This window comes from Argentina anserina, chromosome 4, assembly GCF_933775445.1.
Source record: "Argentina anserina chromosome 4, drPotAnse1.1, whole genome shotgun sequence".
Taxonomy (NCBI): domain Eukaryota; kingdom Viridiplantae; phylum Streptophyta; class Magnoliopsida; order Rosales; family Rosaceae; genus Argentina; species Argentina anserina.
In genome coordinates, this window is record NC_065875.1 from 2,053,059 (window position 1) to 2,076,181 (window position 23,123).

Genomic DNA, 23,123 nt, shown 5'->3' on the forward strand with positions numbered 1-23,123 from the left:
TCAACACATGAGAATCAGATAATACCTTCTGATATGGTTGGAGATTCAGCAATTTGAACAAGGTGCGAAGAGGATTAGAATCCTCTCGCTTCCATGAAGACAAAGTCAACTCCCCATCCTCCAAATTCTCAAGTCTCACCTTCTTCACTAAAACCACTTCACACTCTTGGCCTTAAGCACATCTGCATCACCGCACTTTTCCACTGCCCGATTTTGATGCATCAACCCGATTGCCTGGATTGTCAGTTTGTCACCACATTGGACTAGTGCTTGTCGAATCTCGGATTCCCGTACATCAGATCCGAGAACTGACCGTCATCAGCTTCCTTCTTTACGACAATCATTGTCTTCGTCGCCGCCTCATCTGACTTCACAGAGCTCTCATTCGGAGCGCACGCAACCTGTTCGATCAAACTCCTTCGATTTTTTTCCGCGACTTGATCTAATTCCTCGTTGTATACTTGCTTGATGTAGCTCATTTTCGTCCGCTTAACCGTTATGACCGTCGGAATTTCATGATGGGAATTGACCGCCTCACCGCGTCACTGATCGGCCACGTGGTCTGTGTCCATGGTTTTGATCATAGGCTTGCATCGGTGGCGGAGCAAAGATGGTAAGGTTAGGGTTTTGAGAAATAGAAATGAGATTTTATGGAGATTTTGGGGAAGAGTGAACATTGGGAAGTAAAGAAGGTTTTGGCGCGCTTTTTCTTTTTGGCGGGAAATGAGAGTTTTACATATTTGGCGCGAAATCTCTTACCCCACCTTTTTTTTACTTTTTACATTGCCAAATGAAATGCCTACTGAGGTTGAATTCATGAATATTTGGATTGTTAATTATCAAGTAACGTTGTCACACATATACAAATAACCCAGCTTTTATTTAATTGAAATTTAGTACAACAATAACTAGGTTCATATATGAAATTAAATTGTGAATGAGCGAAAGGTAAACACTAAGTAAACTAAGGTAACAAACATTACTGTGGAGGATGATAGTATTGCTGAATGGTGTAGGTTGTCTGCAATAGGGTGAGAACCAGAAGGACCAAAGCTGCAACCAAAGAAGTGATTTTCCATGGATTAGATAAGTAATCTCGCTTCAATCGGGCTAGCCACTTGTTCCACCTAGCCTTGTAATATTTATTTACTTCAGCACAGAGCCCGCCATAGCAGAATCCAGTGATGAATGTGTCACTATGAAGCTTACTAAACAATTGGGAAACCTTTTCAGCACTCAACCAATTATGGACTATTTGTTTGTCACAAAGAAAATCAACATCCGTACTAGAAGCAATCAAGTTGTCCATTAAAAGTGCATAAGAAGTTACTCTATACTCGCGACCATGATAGCACTGCTCGAAGGCTATAAGGTTCCGGAACAAAGGTTCAGTCATTTCTGCAATTGTAAGCTGTGGAATTGTGATAATTCCATCTTTGAAATCAATACTCATTAAGCCTTCAACTGAGCTTCTTTTGAATTCAATGCCTGCCTCCAAGAGAATAGTTGCATGGGGTAGTGCATAATTGTATTCCGCATAATTGTATTCGGTTGATTCATATTTGTGGAATGGAACAACAATAGCAGTTCTTATCAGATCAAGTATGTGTAGAATTTCTTGATCATCATGATTCATGAGTGTGTTTGGAATAACCATTACAATAACCAGACATTGATGATAGAATGGAGAAGAAATTAAGAACGAGATTAGTGAGGGAAATTTTTTTGTCGCAAAGAAGGTTATATAGAGACTCGAGAACAAACCAAGGAAGCTGATTTTCTAGGAGAAGAATATCATGACAAAGATATTGGACCATGCATTCCATGTTGGATATGGGATCATTAACCTTATCTGAATCTGGTAAACGATAGCAATGTCTCTGAAATAGCTCTAGTAGGAAGCAACCATCAATTATCATCATTTCTACAAATTCATTCTGGTTAAGATCATCCAGTGATTCTGCGTAATAATCACAGGCGCCTTTCTCAAACCCAGCAATATTATCAATCCCTTGGATCAAATCCTTTAAACTCATATCATTTCGTAAGAGTAGAGCATTTAAATACCACTGTTTCACCTTTTGCAGGGGTTCAAAAAGTTTACCGCTTCCATGGTGAAAGGGTCCGATTGAGACAATATCAGGTTGAAATGCATGTGGTTTATGTCTCCGGAGTAACTCAGGAACTCTGAAGATGCAGCACTTAGCAGACAAGGGTGAATCGCCGCAAAGCTTTGCTTCCATGATCTGTTCCAATGCCTCAACATCAATCTTTCTATATCCACTGCCATGACCTTCCATTACTACTGCTGCTCCGGAAGTCTGCATTAATAACAAGTTGATTTAGATACTTTTAAAGTAAAGCTTGATCAAGCAAGTAACTTATGACTTACCAATACTTTTTTCATGATCCAACTTGTAAAGTGTGAATTGAAAAGAATCTGAAAGCAAGCAAACTGAACTTGGCTAGGAAGAATGGCAAGTAATTATTTGAAAGAAAAACCAGAACGCAAAACTAACAAGGCACATTGATTTTTAACAAGCCTTAGACGAAGACTTGAGGCTTTGAACTACTAACTAAATGATTCTATCCTTTAAATATGCATGATTTATGCAATGCTACTATGCATCGTATTATTGCTTGACGAAGACCTGGTCGGTTCAAAGACTTTTGAAACGAAGACTAGCGCAGCAACCACTCGTGCAGTGGATATAATAAAGGTAGCGGGAAGTAATCAGGACGTTTGGCAGACCTTTGTTTTTTTTTTCTTCTATGAACCATTTATATGCCTGCATTTAAATAACTTAGCAAAGTAACTGTACTACTTTGAAATGTAGTAGCCCAAACTGAATGCTCTTAATCAGTTCACCAATTGAGAACACAGTTGTTTGTTACCGAAGTACTACGACTCGAGAAAAAAGTGAAGAACAAAATGAAATCAATAAGAGCAAATGCACAATGGGGTGAAAGGATGGGTTGGAGTATGGGGTGGGTTCAAAAACACATCCACCGGTCTTAGTCTGGAGTCCCAACACTGATTAGTCCAATCCGTCTAAAAGCCGGACTGATTCTCCAGCCATGAATTAGGCTGAGCTAATTTATGCGGGGCCCATAAAAGTGTCTTGTTGCAATTAGTCATTGGACTAAAATATCGACCCTCCGAAAAATGAAAATTTTAATAAAAATATCGGGGAAATATCAATTTTTATAAAACAAATTGACGGAAATTTGAAGATAAATATGAAAATTTTAAATAAAACTTGAAAAGATGTTTATTTGTTCAATTATCTACAATATTCAATAAGAAAACTCGGTATAACCATTGATATATAGTGAGTGTATAACTCAAGGTGAAAAAATTAAGAACTATATCATTAAGTATTCTCAAAAGATTATTTTAGACAGTTAAAACATGATCTAATATGATGTAAAGAATGAATAATAGAAAAGTGATTCATCGGAGATGTAAATATTAAATTGTGTCTAATTATATAAAATTATTTAAAGGTTTATAAAATTTAAATTTATTGGTAAGTAGAAAGGCAAATAAAAAATAGAAGTAATGATTATAATAATTAGATGTGAGGTTATATGATTAGATGTGAGATTAGTCAAGTGGCAAACTCATTGTGTTTAAAATGAGACAACCAAGGCAATAAGGAGAATTTGTTGAATTTTCAAATTTGAAAAGAAATGGTGACATGGCATATGAAATATTGCAAAATATCGATAATTTCGCAAAATATCGAGAAATATCAATTATATCGAACGAAAAACTGTTAATTGATCAAAGATATATCGCTAAGTGTGAAAAAACGAAAATATCGCCCAAATATCGAGGATATTTTCAATTTTCAGATCTTGGTCCTATTTGAACTCGTCTCAAATATTTTAATTGATAACATGTTTGAAAAACATGTATCATACTTTAATTAAATATCGTTATCAAAAATTATTAAAAAATAATCATTTAATTTTTCTATATTTAATTTATGATATTTAGTGTAGCATATAAATAAATAATTTAAAATTCAATAATATAATATAAGACAATAATCAATAATTGTTTTTTTAAAGATTTTTTAAAACATTTAATAAAATATGAATAGTAATTAATCTTTATATTAATCCCATAAAACCGAAAATTGATTTAAATAAATAATAGGTTAACCCAATTTGAATATTAGTCCAACCCACCCAAAATAAGTGCATTTGCTCTAATGGGATTCTCATTACAAGGGTTGCTTAAATGATATCATTACATTTAGATTACTAATAATCAAGACAACAGTTAGGAACCTAAAATAGATAAGAGAAGGTGATTGGGATTTAAAATGCCAAAACCCAACCATGTACAAAATTGGGGAATCCAAGTTTTGAGACTGCACAAAAAAGACCCCCAAGGCAACTCTCTTTTAAGTTTTAACTACTACTACATGTACACAGAGAATGTACTTTATGTGAAAAGCATTTTGAGCTCCTCAATTCTAGCAGATCGTACTTCCTCGTCTGTGAGAGCTCCAGCGATCATTCGCTGCTTCCTGGCCTGAACCTGTAGCAGGCGTTCCTCCACCGTGTCCTGTCCAATTATAATGACTCAATCAGTAAAAACAAAAAAAGATGAAAGTTTCGAACAGCTGAATGGCTTCATTTTACAGATGATAACCAAGTTCCTTAACAAACTAAGCAAAAACAGCAATAGCTACTCGTCCAATTCACTAAAAATCACTAAGGAGTGAGCTTTGGGACAATTAGTTAGAGCTGATCAAAGGCAGATGTGTGCAACTCATTTATTGCACTGTGAATAGTTAAGATAGTTTAGTTCCCGACCCAAGTGACCAGTATAAATCTGCTATACCAAAAACAAACGACCTGGGGAATTAAAGTCATTTGTAGAATATTAGCCTATCAGGAACTAGAAAAAATGCATTTCATTTTCAGGTGAAACTTATCCCATTTTACCCATGAACAGGCATGGTAACTGCCAGAAGTGTGAAGACCATAAAAGAAGCATCCTCACCTTGACAATAAATCTTCTAACAGTGACTGTTCTTTATTGTCCAATGCGATGAATTCTCATTATTGCTTGCTCCTCGACCGCAGGATTCCACCATGGATCCTAAAAGAGGGTGGAGCATATTAGACTTAATTTTGGAGAGGAAAGGATTCAAGGTACTCAATATATGACATATATAATAAACAAAAAGATAGAAATTACCATTATAAAGACATTGGATGCTGCAGTTAAATTTAGACCAACACCACCAGTTTTCAAAGACGTCAACAACACCTGAAACGTAATACATGCAGAAAATTAAATGCAAGAAGATGACCAACAAATCATACCTGCAAGAAACTAAATGTAATTTTTGCTGCTTACCCTTTTCACTTTGGTCTCATTGAACTCATTCAAGACCCTCTCTCTCTGCGGCTGAGTCAGCTTTCCATCAAACCTAAGAAACTCAATTCCTCTTCTCTTCATAGGGATCTCCAAGAGATCCAAAAATGCAGTCCACTGACTGAAAATAATGCTTTTTTCGCCAGAACCTGACTGAAGAATATGTTCCAAACAGTCAAGGAGCTTTGCAACCTTTGAAGATTCCTTCCAATCTTCCACAAAATCAACCTGGAAGCGGCTTTCAGATGGGCAAGATATGAGGTCAGCTTTTTTAATCAATTGCCGACATATTGGGCATGGACCACTAGATGGTCTTCCCCAGCTCGAGAGAAGACACTCCCTGCACATCTTATGGGCGCATGGAGTAAGTACAGGATCATCTGCAAACTCCAAGCATATAGGACACTCTTTGTTTTCACCCGTACGTATACCCTCAACAACCTCTTCAATATATGCTCGGCTGGGGACTGTCTGCTTTGAGGTGGAAGAATCCTGATTAGCTTCAAGAAATGTTCTTGCAAGCTTGTCCAAGTCTGCGTACTTTTGTGCGTCGCCCGCACTGCTTTTCTTTTGTGAATCGCTCCGACTGCAACACTCCAAGCCAAAGAGTATTAGAAACAGTAAAAGCAAATGAACAAGGACAGAAACTTAGCTGTTAAGTACAAATAGATGCAAGCCCACCTCATGACAAGATATGGATGGTTGCAACACTGCCTCAATCGAAGTAGTAGTTCAAGGATATTTGCATAGTTGTGAAGAACCTTGCCTGCTGCTACAAATTGATCAAACTGGACCTGTATATTTTGCATAAAAAAATTGCATAAGCTATGAACAGCTTTGAAAAAAAAAGACTGCTGAACTGCCAAGTGATTACAGATCTGTAAGCATGTGCAAGTACATGCTCAACATGGTTGAAGGTTGGCCACAGTTGGTGTTGAGATAACTTACTTTTGATCTCCTCCAGAGGGCATTGTAGAAGTCATGTTCAGCATCTGACTGTTCACACTCAATGGTTTGTATGTCAGTTGGAGGGAGAACGAGTATGGGCCTGAAATCACATACACCAGAGATCAAAATCCTACGAAGACTTCAATACCTTATAGTGTGTATTGGGAGAGAGAGTGAGTCAGATTAACTTTCAAGTGTAATCACCTTCCGACTTTATCCTTTGTTTCTTTTGTTCTTCTTAGCATCAGTGGTCTCAAAATGGCCTTTATCAATCTCAGTCCTCTTGGATCACCAATCTCATAAGGCCTTTGAATTAATTTGTTCCACCTAGATATAAACAAAATCTTATTAGTAACGTATAAATAATATCCCGACAAGTCGTAGTTGAACTAGCAGCTCTTATTGATGCTATAGAAAAGCAATATCTCAAAATGGAACAATTTTGATCATACCATGCCCAGTTGCACCATGGTTCAACATGCAAGAAGCATAGGAGGCTGTAGAGATCTTCCAAATTATTCTGCAACAATTGATGACCAAAGGAATTTATAATTAAAATCGGAACTGATAGATTAACCACAGCTATTAAGCTAGAGACAGCTTATTAGAGTTTTCAAAATGCAACAGGGAAGGAAAAGAAAACACTATTGTTTAGATATATAAATGCTTCACTAAGCGCACACAATATTTACAAGCATGATAACAGAAAGCAGACCTGAATAGGAGTTCCGGTCAAACACCATCTGCAATGTGATGACAAGTTGAAAACAGCCTGAGCACCTTGGGTTCTTGAAGATTTAATTGTATGAGCTTCATCCAGCACAACCCTGTACCAGTCAACCTGGTGGAATATGCTGTCCTCCCCATCCTGTATCACATTGTTACAAAGTAAAGAGTTAGATGAGAGGAGTAATAGATTGATTTTGCATTTAGAAAATTATAAAAAATAATTGGCTAAAATAAAATTCATGGTTCCTTACACTTTTGTAAGCTGCAGCCAAGACACCATATGTTGTCAAGACCACATCATGTACTGAGATAGATTTGGGGTTTGTCGTTCTGTACCCACCATAGTGAACAAAAACAGAAACACTTTCGGCCTCTGAATGAGTTTCAAGTTCATCCTGACATATTTAAAAGAACTGATAAGCTATGCGGCCAAGTATAGAAAAACAACAATATTCATCTTGTTATTAGAATAGACCTAGGATTTAAGAGAAAGTTCTTACAATATCACATCATAACTTGCATATAAGACTACAGCCATGGAAAATATTCAATGCAAACAAAAAAGGAAGCTATATACCTTCCACTGGCTTAACAAAGACAGTGGACAGACAACAAGAGTGCCTCCCTTTGGTTTCGACGAGGTGGTTGTATCTGAATCTATCTTCCTTTTCTTTGTAGTTTCCACTTCATTAGAACCTCTTCTGCCTGGCCTTGCAAGTATTAGAGCAATAGTCATCACAGTCTTCCCAAGTCCCATTGCATCTGCTAGTATCTATAATATATAAAGACATTCTTCATGTTAGATACAAAAATTACATGATAATAGCCACACCAATTACTGAAGCAACCAAAGAAACCTCACTAAATAAGATTTTTAAATATGGAATAGAATGATGATCGAAATACTCACTCCTCCTCTTGCCATCAGCGTTGCAGTTGGAAATTTTGTGGTGGCCTCACCTGTGAAAATGTTCACATAGATTGAAGGTGCCCTCCTGACAAACCATATATTCAGTTAAGTAGAAGGTAAAATAAAAAGTTCAGTTTTTCCATCTTCAATTTCATTTTCTTTAAACTACATACTCATCACATATACGGTAGGCTGCCCAGCAAGGATGTAGAGTTTTCTGGGCCTTCTCAAAATCAATTCCCTTCTCCAATTCTGACATCCAAAAGAGAGCTTGTTTCTGGTATGGTTTCAGAACACACCTGAGAGTGCATGGGGGTTCCATCTCCTACAATATTTAGAGAAAGAGAAATTAAACAAGGATATATTGTTAAGATATCCCACTTCTTTTTCTCCAAATTCCTCAGATGAAAATCATAAAAATTGCAGACTGCCTACCTCTAAGTCGTATACTTCTGCCGCACCAACAATTTTGTTTAGAGATGACTCAGAAATGGCTTGTTCATTGTTTTCTTCAGTACTCTGTTGAGAACCCCGTCTTCGTTTTGGTGCAGGCAATGCTAATGGAGCTTCATTTTGAATACGCTGTTTTCAACCAATGAATAAGTCATTTAGAAGTAGATACACAGACACATCGAAACATATAAATTGTTGAAAATTTATCTGTTTGTAAACAAAAGCAGGCTAGCAATTCTGTTATAAAGAATAAACAAAGATGTCACATTCAGTTCGTTGTTTGGAACTGAAAGATTGAGTAGTATTTCACAAAACCACATGCTAAACTGTGGTAGATTTTAGAAACAAATTCAGGATTTGTTTTGTAACCCAGAATGCTATTCTCACAGACACCTTCGTCAGATAATGCATTCACTAATTAATAATCAAAGCAGAATGCAACATTTCAACAGCATGTAGCAATTGACACAAATGAAAGAAAGAAAACAAAAAAGCCAAATAAAATGAGACTCAACAAAAAAAATTCCAAAGGATGATGAGTGCAAGTAGACCAGAAATACATACTTCAATATTTAGAAGACGTTTTCTGGAATCAAGTTCTTCTGGAGTGAACTCAGCCTGGATAAAGTGAGAAAAGTTTAGCACATTAATACAACAAGAAGCATCAGATATTAAAGTTTAGGGGGTTCAGATTTGTATATCAGGAATAAATAAATTACCAAGGAGAATGAGAGCTACCTTCTGGTATGGTTGGAGTTTCAACAACTTGAACAGAGTGAGGAGAGGATATATAGTGGAATCAATGTTGGGGGAAGCATCTAGCTTCCAAGAAGCCTTGTCAATTTCCGTAAAGATTGAACGATGAATATAAAAGCTGCAAAACACAAAGCAAGTTCAGCCGAGACAAAACCAAGTTTATATGCCACAGGCATAAATGCTAAAATATGGCTAGGAGATATACCTTATGTACAACATGATCTCTTGCATCATAGAAAGCACAGGCGGTGCAGCTATACAACGCCCCCGAACTTTAACCTTTCCGGATTGTACAAGTGGAGCAACAGTCTTTGCCCATTCCATGGAAAAGCGTCCAATCTATACATAAATTTGACCACACATAATTCATTATTGCTAAATATTCAAATTCAAGTAACTCAACAATACTAAACAAGTAATTGAAAGTAAGATCATAAGAAAATGAAAGTAAGATAAAAAGTTAATAGATATACCTCCCCACATCGCTTGGTAGAGAAACGAACAATCCACTTGATTTTGTTGCTCGAATTCACCGCAGGAAAAGAGAGGTTAACAATCTCATTGTCAACCAATTTCCTCCCTTTGGAAGTCGAAAGTGCACTAACAACTGTCCCTCCCACCGAAAGCCAATCCCGCTCCGTAGGGAAGTCCCCGTCCTCCAAATTCGGCGGCCTCACTTCCTTCACCGAAACCACTTCACAATCAGGGACTTCCTTCTTCACCACGCTCTTCGCCTCTCCATCGGTCTTCTTAAGAACAATCGCCCCTGCATTTTCGAATATGAAGTTGATGGCTGCAGCTTGATCCCCACCGCATTCAGAGAGCGCTCGAATAATCTCAAATTCCGGCATTTCAAACCCAAGAACTGCCCGGATATGCTTCACATTCTCCTCCTGCTTCACCTTCGCTTTGGGCTTCGACACGAAAAGCTTCTCGGCTTCGTACTTCTCATACTCCTCCGCCCTTATAAACGTCGAAATAGGCTCCACATACAAGACTTCACCGTTGTCCGGAGCCTCATTCTTCTCAGGCTCAGTCTCCGGCAGCCTCTCCGCCTCATCAGATCCTTCCTTCTTCACCTGAATCACAACAGGCTCCTCTTGCTGCTCGGCGAGGCTATCAGGAACCTCGCTCATCAATTCAGCCTCATCCATCACATCGGCTCCTTCCTTCTTGACCTCGATCATTTCAGGCTCTTGATTTTCGGCTTCAGTTTCGCCTTCTTGTGTCGCCGAATCATCTCCCAGGCTATCAGGAACCACGCTCAGCCGCATCGACTCGTCCTCGGGGCACTCCAGCTTGATTTTGATCGGAGCAGGCTGCTCCTGCGTGTCAGGAACCTCATGATTCACAGAGATCCGAGGCTTCGAGGCCGAAACCTCCTCCTCCTCCTCCTCGGTCCACTCCTGTTTAATCACCGCGGAAACACGAGCGCCGGTGCTGGTATTCCTCTTCTTAACCAACATGGGAATCGGCATGAGGGGAATTCCCATGGGGATATCGTCGTCTTTGGAATCCATGTCTTGGGGTCAAAGACACGGATTAGGGTTTAGAAATTGGGGCTTTTGGGGAGACAAGGGAGCACAGTAATTTTGGAGGAGAAGAAAAGAGAGGGGGGAATGAAGAATGGCTTGGCGCGCGTTGGGGGTTTTTATATTGGGGACTGGGAATTGGCGCGAAATGAAGAGTTTTGGAGTTTTTTACTGTCAAATTTCGCGGGGTTTTTCATCTCTGTTTGGGGGTTTTACCTCTTTTTTTTTACATTATGGCGCCAAAAACTGGGGGAGGGTGAATAGGTCGAGTAAATTGCGTGGTTTGGAGGAGGATAAACGAATAAAATACTCTTTTTTATGGCGGTTGTTTTCTCTCCCTTTTTTTTCTTTTTTTTACTTTCTGTTTAGGGGAGCATGTAAAAGTTGATAAAATTACACTGACATTTACTGAATCTTGAGTCAAAGTCCTATAACTCTATAAATAATCCCATCTTTCTTAGTTAATCAAACCGAAAGACCTTAAGTTCGACTCATTGATTCACATCGTGTTCGCAGTATAATGAGAAAGTTGTATAAAGAGTGTAATTACGAAATTTCAAAGTATTTAAGTATGAGTACCTTAAAGGATATTTTAAAAAGTATAATTAGAAGTATTGTTTTCGAAGTAACTCAAGAAGTTAAATGAATCATTATACTCTCATGTACTTATATGAGAGTGGCATCTTCCATCAATATGAAAAAGACGAGAAATTATTCCTTAATTAGAGTCAGGCAGGGGGTTATAAGATAAGATCATCATCTTAAACCCAATACTGTAATTTCCCAAAGTATTTTAAAAGCCCAAAATCACACACTTGCACTGCAACTCTCTCACCTCATCATCTGAGCCACACAGAGAGCGAAAAATGTGCACTCTAGAGAAACGCGGCAACATCTTCTTCCTAACCCTCACCGGCGCCGGCGACGCCGACGACGAGCACCGCCTCGGCCTCCCCGTCATCTCCTCCCTCCTCACCGCCCTCTCCGACGCCGCTTCCCAATCCACCCGCGGCTCCGTCCTCATCACCACCGCCCGCGGCAAGTTCTTCTCCAACGGCTTCGACCTCGCCTGGGCCCAGTCCTCCGGCGACGCCTCCTCCGCCCTCCGCCAGATGGTCGTCGCCTTCAAGCCCGTCGTCGCCGCCCTCCTCTCCCTCCCCATGCCCACCGTCGCCGCCCTCCCCGGCCACGCCGCCGCCGCCGGCTTCCTCCTCGCCCTCAGCCACGACTACGTCACCATGCGCGGCGATCGCGGCGTGCTTTACATGAGCGAGGTCGACCTCGGGCTGGGACTGCCGGACTACTTCGCGGCGGCGTTCCGGGCCAAGATCGGGTCGGTCTCGGCCCGGAGGGACATACTCCAGAGGGGGATGAAGGTGGGGGGAGAGGAGGCGGTGAGGATGGGGATCGTTGACTCGGCGCACGAGAGCGCTGAAGCGGCGGTGGAGGCGGCGGTGAGGATGGCGGAGAAGCTGGGGGAGAGGAAGTGGAAGGGTGACGTGTATGCTGAGATCAGAATGAGCTTGTATCCGGAGCTATGTGCGGAGGTGGGATTGAGTAAAGCCGTCCCTAAGGCAAAGCTGTGAGTGAGGCTTTTGCTCTCTCTTTTATACAATGCTGTGGATTCAGCCATGAATAATTTGAATATGGTTAGAACTCTTTAGTGTAAGATTGTCACAAATTAAGATTTATCTCTTAATGTAAGACTGTTGCAAATGAGAGCAAAATAAGATGTGAATTACTCTCAAACCATTCACTCGTGTTTGAATCAAATGTCTACAACAGCCGACGCCATTACAGCCCCTCTGTGATTGTAGACTATTTCTTCCCTTTGTTTGCATGAGGGTATTGACTCCGGTGTTAAATTTACGGGTACCGTAATTGGGTCTCAATATTGCCACAAGTTGTCACGGTGGAATGAAAAAATGTGATCAGAAAGGTTGTAACTGAGAATTAAGAGGGTCAAGCCAGGAGAGCCAACCCTGAGGAGTTCCACAAATTATGTCGGCCATATGTCTTGATGTCCGTACGGCGCTCACCAATCAAGGGTGAGCATGGCATATTTAGCCAACAGACCCTTTTAGTTTGTAAAGGTGCAACACCAGCTTCTATTTATACCACCCCATTCTGTTGTTCCATTTCCTTTTCTTCAATGTGGGATGCAGTTGCAGGTTTCATCATGGGATAAAAGTCGAAGTGAGGCTGAAAATTCATATTGATTTTGTTCAGCAAACTGAACATACAATATAGAATTGGGCGGGTTAAGAACTTGATATTTATGATGATTCTGGAAACTTGATAAGCCAAATATCTGAAGTGCCTAGTTAAGCTAATTCAGAACCTCGAATTGGCATCATGTACGTATACAGTACTTCAAGCTATCTCAATTACATTAATCAACCACTGCTTTTGACCATATTGCTACTAGCTTGGAGCAGTGCGACACCCTGACCAACATGTACATCACTTGGAAGTAGATGGTAGCACCTTGAAGCATTGTGTGCAAGTGAATATAAGTGCAGACAGTTGTTCTCGGCTTTCATGAGTTAATGTAATACATTGCCTGAGCTTGAATGAAAAAGGAGTCCTTGTACTTTCTGCCCTTTCCAACGTGAATTCCGTTTTGAATCCACTCATCACGCCGGATCCACCCATCTCGAGCGTAGTCAAGAATCCCAAGGATCTGGGTGAGAGCAGGATATAAGATTAGTTATAACATGATTAAGTAATTGCAAACGACTTGTTTAACCACTAGCTAGCATGACTTTTGGCTCATATATAAACGCCCAACAGAGAACGAACTACGAGCATGAAGAAATTAACGATACTTCTTTATCTTTTGAGTTGTTCTGCGCTTTATTATCACAAAGAATATTTTGTTTTCGGACGAAATTTCAATACAATAATAAAATGCACAGACAGAAGGTGCTTGACTCACCGCTCCACCTTTCCATGGTACAAAAGTTGGATTGCCTCTCGATTGCAAGACCTATTTTACATTTAAGAGAGAATGTAATTTGTACATATGAGAAAAGGCATGTCGTGATATTATGAAAAGTAAAATTGAATCAGGCAGCAATTAATGAACCTATGATACTCATAAGACCCCGTACGAGAAGTCATTATCCACAACCATAAAATTATAAATTTTAAAAAAAAAATGTATCGTGAAACTGTCATGTCCATCCTTTCACCTCCTCCATATTCAACATAATCATAAATATAGTAATACAAAACAACAAAACATAATCCCACAGGCATCTAAATTCACAAAACCATAGCCTGTATCAGATATCAATGTGCTCTTCCATTACAAAGCAATTTTTTGTTTTTCTATATCAATTGTCGAGTCACTTAGATAATTTTGTTGTTAAAACAGATGGTTATAGCTCAACTCTGCTCAAACCAAGTAAAGTTCGAGAAATCAGACATTCATGGGCAAAATACGGAGGTTGATTGGAAAAAACCAAGTAATACATGGATACAACCAGGAAATAAACAAATTACCTCAACCCTATCAATTGCTTCAGTTGAAGGGATTGCAAGTAAAACCCTGTAAAAAAATGAGAATAAAAAAATCACAAATTAAGATCTTATCTGTGTCCAAAACATCATGTCAAAGGTTCATCACAAGGCCTTGTAATTATTTAATGAAGCAATTTGGTGTATCCTTCTCCTATATTATTCTTTCAAAAAAATAAAACAGATGGAAACTACTGTCAGGGCCCTTGCATGAAAATGCACATATGAAATACCAAGGGGCTTGGAAACTAAATTTTTTTGCAGAAAGTTGTGATGAGGTAATTCATCAGTAAGTGTGAAAGGGGGTCTGCAAACAACTTTTACAAGCGTGGAACCTCTGATTTAACTATTGCAATCCACATTGTATACTGGAACTAACTCAAAATTTGCAAAATATATTAATGATTTACATAAACATCATAGGCATCGTCACCAAGAAATACTAACTAACAATAGATGTTTAGGCATATAAAAGAGTTTAACAAACCTCTCCTCCATTACAGGAACAAGACCTCTAGTCAAAGCCACTCCTCCAATCTAAAGCATTACACTATGTCAGTTTTTCCCTTCTACTTAAACTAATCAAACATAGAAAGTAAAGTAGAATCTTAGTCTATTTTGGTCAACAACTCACCAATTGTATACTGGAAAACAATTTTCTTTGAAGGTCTATACGTCCTGTTTAGAAGCAACAAGTGCTAGTAAGGTATCTGATTAGAAACCATTTAGTGGGCTGTGGGCAAGTTCCGAGAAACCTACCTGTTGAGAGAATGCTCCTCGTTATGGCTTCTGCGAGGCCAAGCTTCTCTTCTTTCTTTGGTTTAGCTGAAAAAGATGGGTAGTTCTCCCACATTGGATAACCAACATTCATGCTGGGATACAGTCCATCTGACATTTCAGGCCTTCTCTGATATTCCATGTGCCATGTATCCTCCAGCACATCCTCGTGGTCAATAAACCTATTCAGGTAACCAAGCCAATAATTATCAAGGTGACTCATTTACGAGAATTATATTGGCCTGGGGAAGTTTAATTTGGCAAATATCACTGACCAAACACTAGGTGCTGGTGGATATGCATCTGGTACAAGAAGCGTTGGATGGAACAAACCCATTGGAGGGACCTATACAGTATACAGTGACCTTCAGTATTACAGAAAATCATTTTTGAGTATTGCAATTAGAGTCACTTTAAGATGCACACATTAAGAGCAGTTAGGTTTGTCTTATGAGATCCAGCTGGCATGCCGTCTTCATAAGAATGTACTACAGCAACAGCTTCAACTTTCTCCTCCTGTAAAAAGAAAAATCGTTAAAAGGTATAACATGAGAATAAGGATGAAGGGGACTTCTCATCCACTTTCTGCACTGCTTGGCTGTCTGTGTAAGTGTATATAATCCACATTATAGAATAAGTCACTAAATAGTGTACTTTAATAACGAGGGATCAACCTGCATTAACATAATGTACTTCACAACAACTGGAATGAACCCATAACCTAGTCTTAGTATGGTTATAACTGACCATGCCTCTCTTATGGCAGAGACTCTCCTGTCAAAAGAATTTCCTCCTCCTTTCTATTTCTTCAATAACCCAAACCCACTTAGTGGACCCTAAAAGGGGCCTCCAATTTAACCCTACAATCTTGTTCCAGTCTCCTACTCTCAACTTTAGGGGAGTTGAACCCCATATTACATGGGAACAAACCCTGGGTATGAACCATCCCTAAGCCAGTTTGAATCTAGGACTTCCCATCTTCAACATATTTTTATCTATCTAGAATAGGATTTAGGATGAGCTTTTTTTTAAAGAGAAAAGCACCTATTATAAGGGGCCCAAACGTATACAATTATAAAATATACATTATCAACAGGAACCATTTAAACAAACATAGAAGCTACGTCAGGCAATGAAAAATGATTTCTTTGTACATAATCCTTCAAATAAAAAAGGAGAAAAAGAACTAACCTTAATCTCACAATAAAACTCTTTTAGTCTGTTGAGCATCAAGAGATCGATAGGCTTTGTATACAAGTCAGTCCGAATTTGTGGCCATGTCTGATGATGTCTTTGAGTCCAAAGAAGGCATCTTGATATATCCTGAAAAATACAAATATCATTCAACTTACACCCCGTGAGATCCACTGAAACAGAACTGATTAAATCAAGAAAATATTGGAAAAACTAAATTTAAAACAGTTTCATACATGGATATCCAAAAGGTAGAGGAAGAAGTTACAAAATGAGAGTAATGACAGAATTAGGTGGTCACATGCTAAAAGAACAATCAATGAAACTAATGCACAAACACATGCACACAGCAGGTTGAAGGCCATTTAAGGAAATAGCAATCAATAAAACCTGATATTCCGCCATCAACACCTTACAGACATGTTATGCAGATCACAACATGATAAATAACACACAATATATTCAACTTCTTAGAGATGAGCAGTGCCCAGAAACAATTTTTTATTAAAATTAAGAACGATAAAGTACCATGTCAATTACTGTTATTGAGGGTGTGTATATTCATTTTGGACTTAGAACTAGCATAAATAAATGATCATCAAACGAACCAAGGGTATAATAGATCTTTCACACTTATAACTTTCAAAACAAAGCCCACCTCTCCACCATATGGTAAGGTTTTCTGTGTGGTAGGTAAAGCTACTCCATCCTGTATACCAAAGGAGACAAGTGGTACATATCACATGAGAAAAGATCAAGGAAAAAAAACTCTAAAGTTTAAGTATGATTGACATATTAAGTGTGCATTCAGGTCAAATAGAAGCAAAAGGAAGGTGATGAACTCGTATTTACCTCGATGCAAATAACTGATGTAACCTGAGCACCCATGCTAACTATACATCCAGTTGATAAGCCATTCCCAAAAGCTGCAGCAAGACCCTCCTACATTAACCAAAAGAAAACAGTAAGAGGCTACATTGTATTGCAAAATAGGAATTAAACACTAAAAAATAATGACAACCACAAACAACAAACAGAAAACACATATAAATAGTATCATTGAAGATAGATTATTAATCACACTATCTCATTGAACATAGATTGCACGTGCAAGAGATGTTGAACCACATATACACAAAAGTGACAAAACTCATGGTAGTAATAACCTGTCATAAGAAAATTAGATCATAGTGACATGCAAAAACTCACAAGTTTTGGGTATGAAACAATGGAATATGCAGATAAGAATAAAGAACATTATTTAAAGTTGTGGATACATACACAAAGAAGTAGTTTGAGCGTTTTGGAACAGGTCTTGCATTAGTTAAATAGGAATCATGCATGAGTTTAAAATAATAAGTCATCACCTGGTGAACCACTGCGGAGCTGAATTGCAAGTCTCGCAAGACTACAGACAACAATTCCTTTATTTCTGCATCCGGAAAATGGAACAAAGAATCTAGTTTCCGACTTTCCCAAGGCAATTTTTATATAATGAAACACAAGGACAATAAATCTTCATAATCAAAACTACAGAAGGCACAAGATAGATGCAAGAATTAATAAACATCTACTGAAAGACCATGGAGAATTAACTGCATCCTCATATGCTCAGAAAAAATAATAATAATAGTAGTATATATATGTATATAAAACTGATATGTTATTATCTATATTCCATAACATATACAAAGGAAGCATAATATGCATCCTGAAGTATCAGTAAAAAGCTCTCATTGCTCTAAAACTTTATAAATAGGCACTAGTAAATTATCTCCGGAGCACAAGCATCCAGCTTATGAAGTTTGACAAGCACATAAGAAGGATGAAAAACAGTACTATGGAATGATATATATAACTTTAGTTTGAATTAGTTATGTATGCAAGCTGGCTTTCTCCTTTTTCTATTTTACCTTTTTATTCTCACTCAAATGCCTCTTTTGTCAGTAGTACAAAAGAGAGCTTCAATGACATAAAAGTAATATATATAAAAATATCCATCAGTTCCAACAATGAAAAATTTGTTTTAGTAAAGAACGTAAAAACATGCTTCTAACAACTAGGAAATACTTCTACTCATAAAAGAGAAGCATTTCAAAAAACCATATCCAGTGAAGAAAATTTTAAGCTAAAATAAATATCATACTCATGGTTCTATGATTAATACAGAAGAACTAAAGACAAAAAATAGTTATCAACTGAAATCTTCAATATTAAGTTCAGTACCTCGACTATCTAATGATTCCGGGAGGACCAGAAGAGCAGAATACATGTTTCTTTCGGTTAGAGGGATGTTTAACTTCTCCGTCAAAATGAAGTCCCAAATAGCAAGCACATCCTCAAATACCTAAAGAGAAAAGATTGTATAAGACATGGAGTATTTTTCAATCTAAACTAGAGGCACATTTTGAAAACATTGTGACTATTCATGTATAACTAAAATGTCAACTAGAAAGTCTCATTAGTGAAAAACAAACCAGCTCAACATGATCACACCCCATGTGAAGTGGCATTGTGTATTTGACGATAAAAAATTATGGTAAATTTATCTGGTATTAAATATTAATAAAAAGTGGGAAAGCACCTGCTGCGTGGGATAATGTTGTGATATATTCAAATGACCTCTGCGAATAGGACGACGTAATGTATATGGCTCCTTCGGAGATATTTTTAGTGCTTCCTCACCAAAAATGGACTCCCTGTACTGGTGTCTGCTAGAATCGAGCTCCTCAGCATTTGCATCTTCATGCTGGTCAAGGTCCATGGCCTCTTTAGTTGTGGCTATATTCTCTGAACTTTCTGCACAACATGGAAAGCTCCTGGGTAGGTTAGTGTGCACCAAAAGCAGATAACATGTATAAATGAAAGACACAAAGTTAGCCCATGCAACCCTTTAAGCAATAATGGACCATGAGAATCAAAGATTCAAATTTTTACCTAATGCAGAAGGTGCAATAGAGTCCTTTACATACACATCTGTCCAGTCAAATGCTGCTTCCTTTCTACTATTCTGTGGATTGTTTCCATCAATACGTCCCATCTGCACACCAGTTCCATCATTTCATTTACTAAAACACCTCACAACCAAAAATTGGGTCGCAGCAATTTTGAACTTTATTGACTTTAGCAATATTGAACTTCATAGACTGAGGTTTTCACTAAAATTGGAGTTAACAGATACTTGAATAAAACTAAAAGCCAACATAACTATCAAAAGAACAAATGTTGGCATTGCAGGATTCAATCAGAAAACAAAATTTCACTCGTACCTTGCGTGGGAAAGAACTCTTAGCAACCTCTTCATCAAGAAACGGTATCCTCAAGGCGGTTGCAATCTTGCAAGCACAAAAACACACACCTTCAATTCAAATACCAAATACAAAGCCTTGAATTATAAAACACCAACAAATCAATGTGCATAGGCTCACCTTATCATAGGCCTTTTCGCGTTCCATGTACTGTGTAGTAGTAACTTGACTACTGAGCATCTAAAAAGAATTCAACAAACAATTCAATAACCATAATCAAACCACAACAGCCATAATTAATAAACAAAAACCAAAAAGCTATCAAATTTCATCAACCTGATCCTGAACATTGATCTTGGGCACTTGGGTAGTATACCTAGCAATGCAATGAGGGAATTCAATAGGGTTGTCCTGTGAAGCAAGGCCTATTCTGATGTTTGCAGAACCTGAGCTCCCTCAAATATGTAGGACCAAAGTGAGTAGTGACTCAAAGACTGGATTTTGGGCACTGAAAATTGATGGGTTTGTGGAGAATTTTTCTGGGTATGTACCTGGGTTGATAACCACGATGTTGGAGCCTCGGTCTGAGAAAAGGTTTGATGGCACCACGGATTTCAAGTAGTCCTGAGAAATGGAGCAAACAGCTTGCTTTGTTAATTATATCACTTTGCAGAGAGAGAGAGAGACTGAGCTATGGGTTGCATACCATTGGAGCTGAAAGGAGTGAGAGCTTGAAATCTTTGTCCGAGTTTTTTGTCAGTGATGTTCTCTGTGTTTTTGCTCTTCTACGTTTTCCATGTGTTGCAAGTTGTACATCTGAGAATTAATTATGTTTTGGGTTAATTCCTCGTATGTATCTAAAATATTGCTATTTGGACAATTTGGTACCTAATGTATGAAAACGGACAATTTAGTACTGAAATTATCATTTGTAAGCCATTTTAGTACTCTACAATTTTGATCATATTTTTAGGGTTATTTTCGTCATTCTAGCCCTAAACACATTAAATTCACATTTTTCTTCATTTCTTCCTACAATTGTGGCCTATTTGGAGATAATTAAATTGATATATCTACTCCACTTAGCATCTACTTCGCATATATCAAAAATAATTTTTTCCTTAATATACTTATTGTATCCTAATTATTTTTTACAAAGGAAATAAAATTACATTTATGCAATTGTAATTTTTTATTAAACTATATTTTTTAAATTACTTATAATTAAAATTAATTTAGCTTGATAGCTACATTATGAAAAATTATATACGTAAATCATCACATATACTAAGTTGATGAGTTATCAAATTTTAGTGATAATTTAGAGACAATTTGAAGATATTATGAAAAAATGAAGTAAAATATAGATAAGATGACAGAAATAACCCTGAAAATATGGTCAAAATTGACATAAGTACCAAAATGACCTAAATTTGAGAACTTTAGGTACCAACTTGTCCGTTTTCATATATCACGTACCAAATTATCCAAGTAACCAAACATCAGATACCATATGAGGAATTTACCCTTTATGTTTTTGGGAAGGGGCAAAATTGGAGGTCCAGATGTAACATCTTACTAAAATTGGTAAGAAGAAAATGTAGCACTAGTGTGTATTGCGTGATCCCTCCTCCATGACTTGAATTGTATGGTGATCGATATGGAGTAACTTATGGAATATCCCTCCTAAGTGTTTATAACAATTTTCCTCGTTAATGAATGACTTTTTTTTCTATTGAGTAAATAAAGATTATCAATCCTAGACGGGAAAATACCTAAACTGATATTTGAAGTATCGTGAAATGTATTTTTTGGTACCTACGAATTTTTGTTACCCAAAATGGTACATGAACTATTGCACCGTTACCCAATATGGTACCTCCGTTAGTTTCTCCATTAAATTGATGATGTGACATGTATTTAGAAAGACAAAATGGTCTATACACAAAATTTTTTATTTCCTATCTCTTTTCCTTCAAAATTCTCACAAATTCACCAAACTGACTGAAAATTTGTTGGACTTGATAAATCATACCTATATTATTTGCAAATTTATTTACAATATTTTTTATGAAATTTGTAATTTTAAGAGGAAAATCAACTCTTGTATCACAAAACATAACACAAGTTTTAGTATATATATTTTGTTTAGCAATAATAACAAAATTAATTTTAAAATTATTGTTTTTCTTATTACTTACAGTAAAACCTCTATAAATTAATAGTCTCGGGATTGATAAAATTTATTAATTTAGTGATATATTAATATATCAATAAATTAATAATCTATTAATTTATTTATTAATTTATCAAGATATAATAAATATTTTGTTTCATTTTGTCGAAGAAAAAAGTTTTTACTTACATTGTTTAATTTATTACGTTTACCTTATTAAATATATTTTTTATGTATAACATTGTTCAAAATATTATATTGTTTGATGATGATTATATTAATTAAATTTTTTAATGAAATCCTCATAAATTTAAAATTTATTATATAAATTATGACACTAATAATTTATATATTTGATGGGGTCTAGCTAAATAAATTCTCGAACTTCCATTATCTTATAAATTCAGTGAATTATTAATTTAACACGTTGGCTCCGAGTTGAGATCATAAAAAAGTTTTATTTTAACGAGGTTATTATTTAATCTGGTATTATTTAACGAGGTTTTACTATATTTGGTAAAGAAAAAAACTCTAAATACATGTCACATAATTAATTTAACGGAGAAACTAACGGAGGTACCATATTGGGAAACGGTGCAATAGTTCAGGTAACATTTCGGGTAACAAAAATTCGTAGGTACCAAAAAATACCTTTCACTATACTTCATGTATCATTTTGGGTTTTTTCTCATCCTAGACACATAAGTCATACAAGATTTCACAAACTTAAAAACTCTATTAATTTAGTAAGTATAAGCATGGGGTTTTTTCAAAACCGAGAACTAAGGGTGCTCCAACATACTAATCAACGATCATTCACTATACAAATATATAATTTACAAGATATAAGGGATTTACAATTTGGTTTTGATCGACGGCTAACTTTCACACACAAGCTCAAAGTAAAGATAAATGTATAAGAAAGATGCAACTACGATCTATATACTCATTTTGATTATACTTTACTTATAAAATGTTTGGAATACATATGCATAACATTATATTCAGTCAAGGAGTGTAATCCCGGTTAGGGTGCACTAAACTCTATAAGTCATCTCTTTATGTAAAAAAAAACTTATCTCCCTGACCAAAATCTCTTATCAATCATGCATAGACTATATGAATCGCGACTTCACTAATTTACACATAACCAATGCTTGAAGTACTTTGGAGTTGGACCAAATAACAAAGAACTCAATCTATGACTTTTAAACCAATCCCTGATGTCAAGACTCACTCTCGTGTTATTCCAATACTAGTTACAATACGCACCAATTAATCCTAGCATGCATTATAGAATCACTCAATAAAGCCAATTAATTGTGTGAAGACAATAGCTCCGGAATTATCAAATTATGGTAGCTAGGTTTCTATCTCTTCATTACCACTTTTCTAGAAATGTATCCTTTTTTTTTTCAAAAATACGTTTAACAGTACAATAATATATATACCTGTTACCTAATAATAAAATTGCACAGTG

The 23,123-nt window shown here is 37.0% G+C and overlaps 3 protein-coding genes, 1 non-coding gene and 1 pseudogene across 5 annotated transcripts; 1 reads left to right on the top strand and 4 right to left on the bottom strand.

Annotated features, from left to right (window-relative positions):
* Positions 1 to 947: 947 nt before the first annotated feature.
* On the bottom strand, positions 948 to 2,526 carry LOC126792549 (UPF0481 protein At3g47200-like; annotated as a pseudogene).
* Positions 2,527 to 4,247: 1,721 nt separating this feature from the next.
* On the bottom strand, positions 4,248 to 10,714 carry LOC126790963 (DNA repair protein RAD5B). Its single transcript, XM_050517351.1, has 18 exons — positions 9,668 to 10,714; positions 9,400 to 9,533; positions 9,177 to 9,312; positions 9,003 to 9,056; positions 8,421 to 8,567; positions 8,159 to 8,310; positions 7,986 to 8,070; positions 7,653 to 7,847; positions 7,327 to 7,470; positions 7,062 to 7,214; positions 6,799 to 6,866; positions 6,551 to 6,673; positions 6,347 to 6,446; positions 6,080 to 6,192; positions 5,381 to 5,984; positions 5,219 to 5,290; positions 5,021 to 5,119; positions 4,248 to 4,579 (listed from the first exon to the last, which is right to left on the bottom strand). The coding sequence occupies exons 1-17, from the start codon at positions 10,712 to 10,714 to the stop codon at positions 5,054 to 5,056; spliced, it is 3,393 nt and encodes a 1,130-aa protein (XP_050373308.1). The 3' UTR covers positions 4,248 to 4,579; positions 5,021 to 5,053.
* An 841-nt stretch (positions 10,715 to 11,555) lies between these two features.
* LOC126792564 (enoyl-CoA delta isomerase 2, peroxisomal-like) lies at positions 11,556 to 12,479 on the top strand. The gene has a single exon (XM_050518971.1). The coding sequence runs from the start codon at positions 11,593 to 11,595 to the stop codon at positions 12,310 to 12,312; it is 720 nt and encodes a 239-aa protein (XP_050374928.1). The 5' UTR covers positions 11,556 to 11,592; the 3' UTR covers positions 12,313 to 12,479.
* Positions 12,480 to 12,686: 207 nt separating this feature from the next.
* On the bottom strand, positions 12,687 to 12,809 carry LOC126792982 (U11 spliceosomal RNA). The gene has a single exon (XR_007671974.1). It is a non-coding gene; the product is annotated as a U11 spliceosomal RNA (small nuclear RNA).
* A 186-nt stretch (positions 12,810 to 12,995) lies between these two features.
* LOC126792544 (actin-related protein 9) lies at positions 12,996 to 20,233 on the bottom strand. 2 transcript variants are annotated; one of them, XM_050518950.1, is made up of 20 exons: positions 20,174 to 20,233; positions 20,019 to 20,091; positions 19,804 to 19,913; positions 19,648 to 19,707; positions 19,489 to 19,554; positions 19,157 to 19,229; positions 18,804 to 19,018; positions 18,446 to 18,566; positions 17,587 to 17,651; positions 17,072 to 17,161; positions 16,878 to 16,928; positions 16,217 to 16,348; positions 15,452 to 15,541; positions 15,301 to 15,371; positions 15,008 to 15,207; positions 14,883 to 14,926; positions 14,736 to 14,785; positions 14,234 to 14,279; positions 13,665 to 13,715; positions 12,996 to 13,409 (listed from the first exon to the last, which is right to left on the bottom strand). In XM_050518950.1, exons 1-20 carry the CDS (start codon positions 20,174 to 20,176, stop codon positions 13,266 to 13,268), a joined length of 1,755 nt encoding a protein of 584 aa, XP_050374907.1. In that variant the 5' UTR covers positions 20,177 to 20,233; the 3' UTR covers positions 12,996 to 13,265. The 2 variants fall into 2 exon arrangements, with proteins under 2 accessions (XP_050374907.1, XP_050374906.1); XM_050518949.1 differs by having other exon boundaries at positions 19,157 to 19,259.
* Positions 20,234 to 23,123: the final 2,890 nt, after the last annotated feature.

Bases quoted from the DNA above. Each gene is read 5' to 3' on its own strand.
- LOC126790963 (XM_050517351.1), bottom strand. From the start codon at position 10,714: ATGGATTCCAAAGACGACGATATCCCCATGGGAATTCCCCTCATGCCG. The intron at 8,311-8,420 runs GTAGGCAGTCTG...TAAATATTGTAG, and splicing joins CAGAAGTATACGACTTAGAG to GAGATGGAACCCCCATGCAC. The intron at 6,867-7,061 runs GTCTGCTTTCTG...CAATTGTTGCAG, and splicing joins TGACCGGAACTCCTATTCAG to AATAATTTGGAAGATCTCTA.
- LOC126792564 (XM_050518971.1), top strand. From the start codon at position 11,593: ATGTGCACTCTAGAGAAACGCGGCAACATCTTCTTCCTAACCCTCACC.
- LOC126792544 (XM_050518949.1), bottom strand. The intron at 19,555-19,647 runs GTGAGCCTATGC...TGTGCTTGCAAG, and splicing joins GCGAAAAGGCCTATGATAAG to ATTGCAACCGCCTTGAGGAT. The intron at 16,929-17,071 runs GTAAATACGAGT...TTTGGTATACAG, and splicing joins CATCAGTTATTTGCATCGAG to GATGGAGTAGCTTTACCTAC.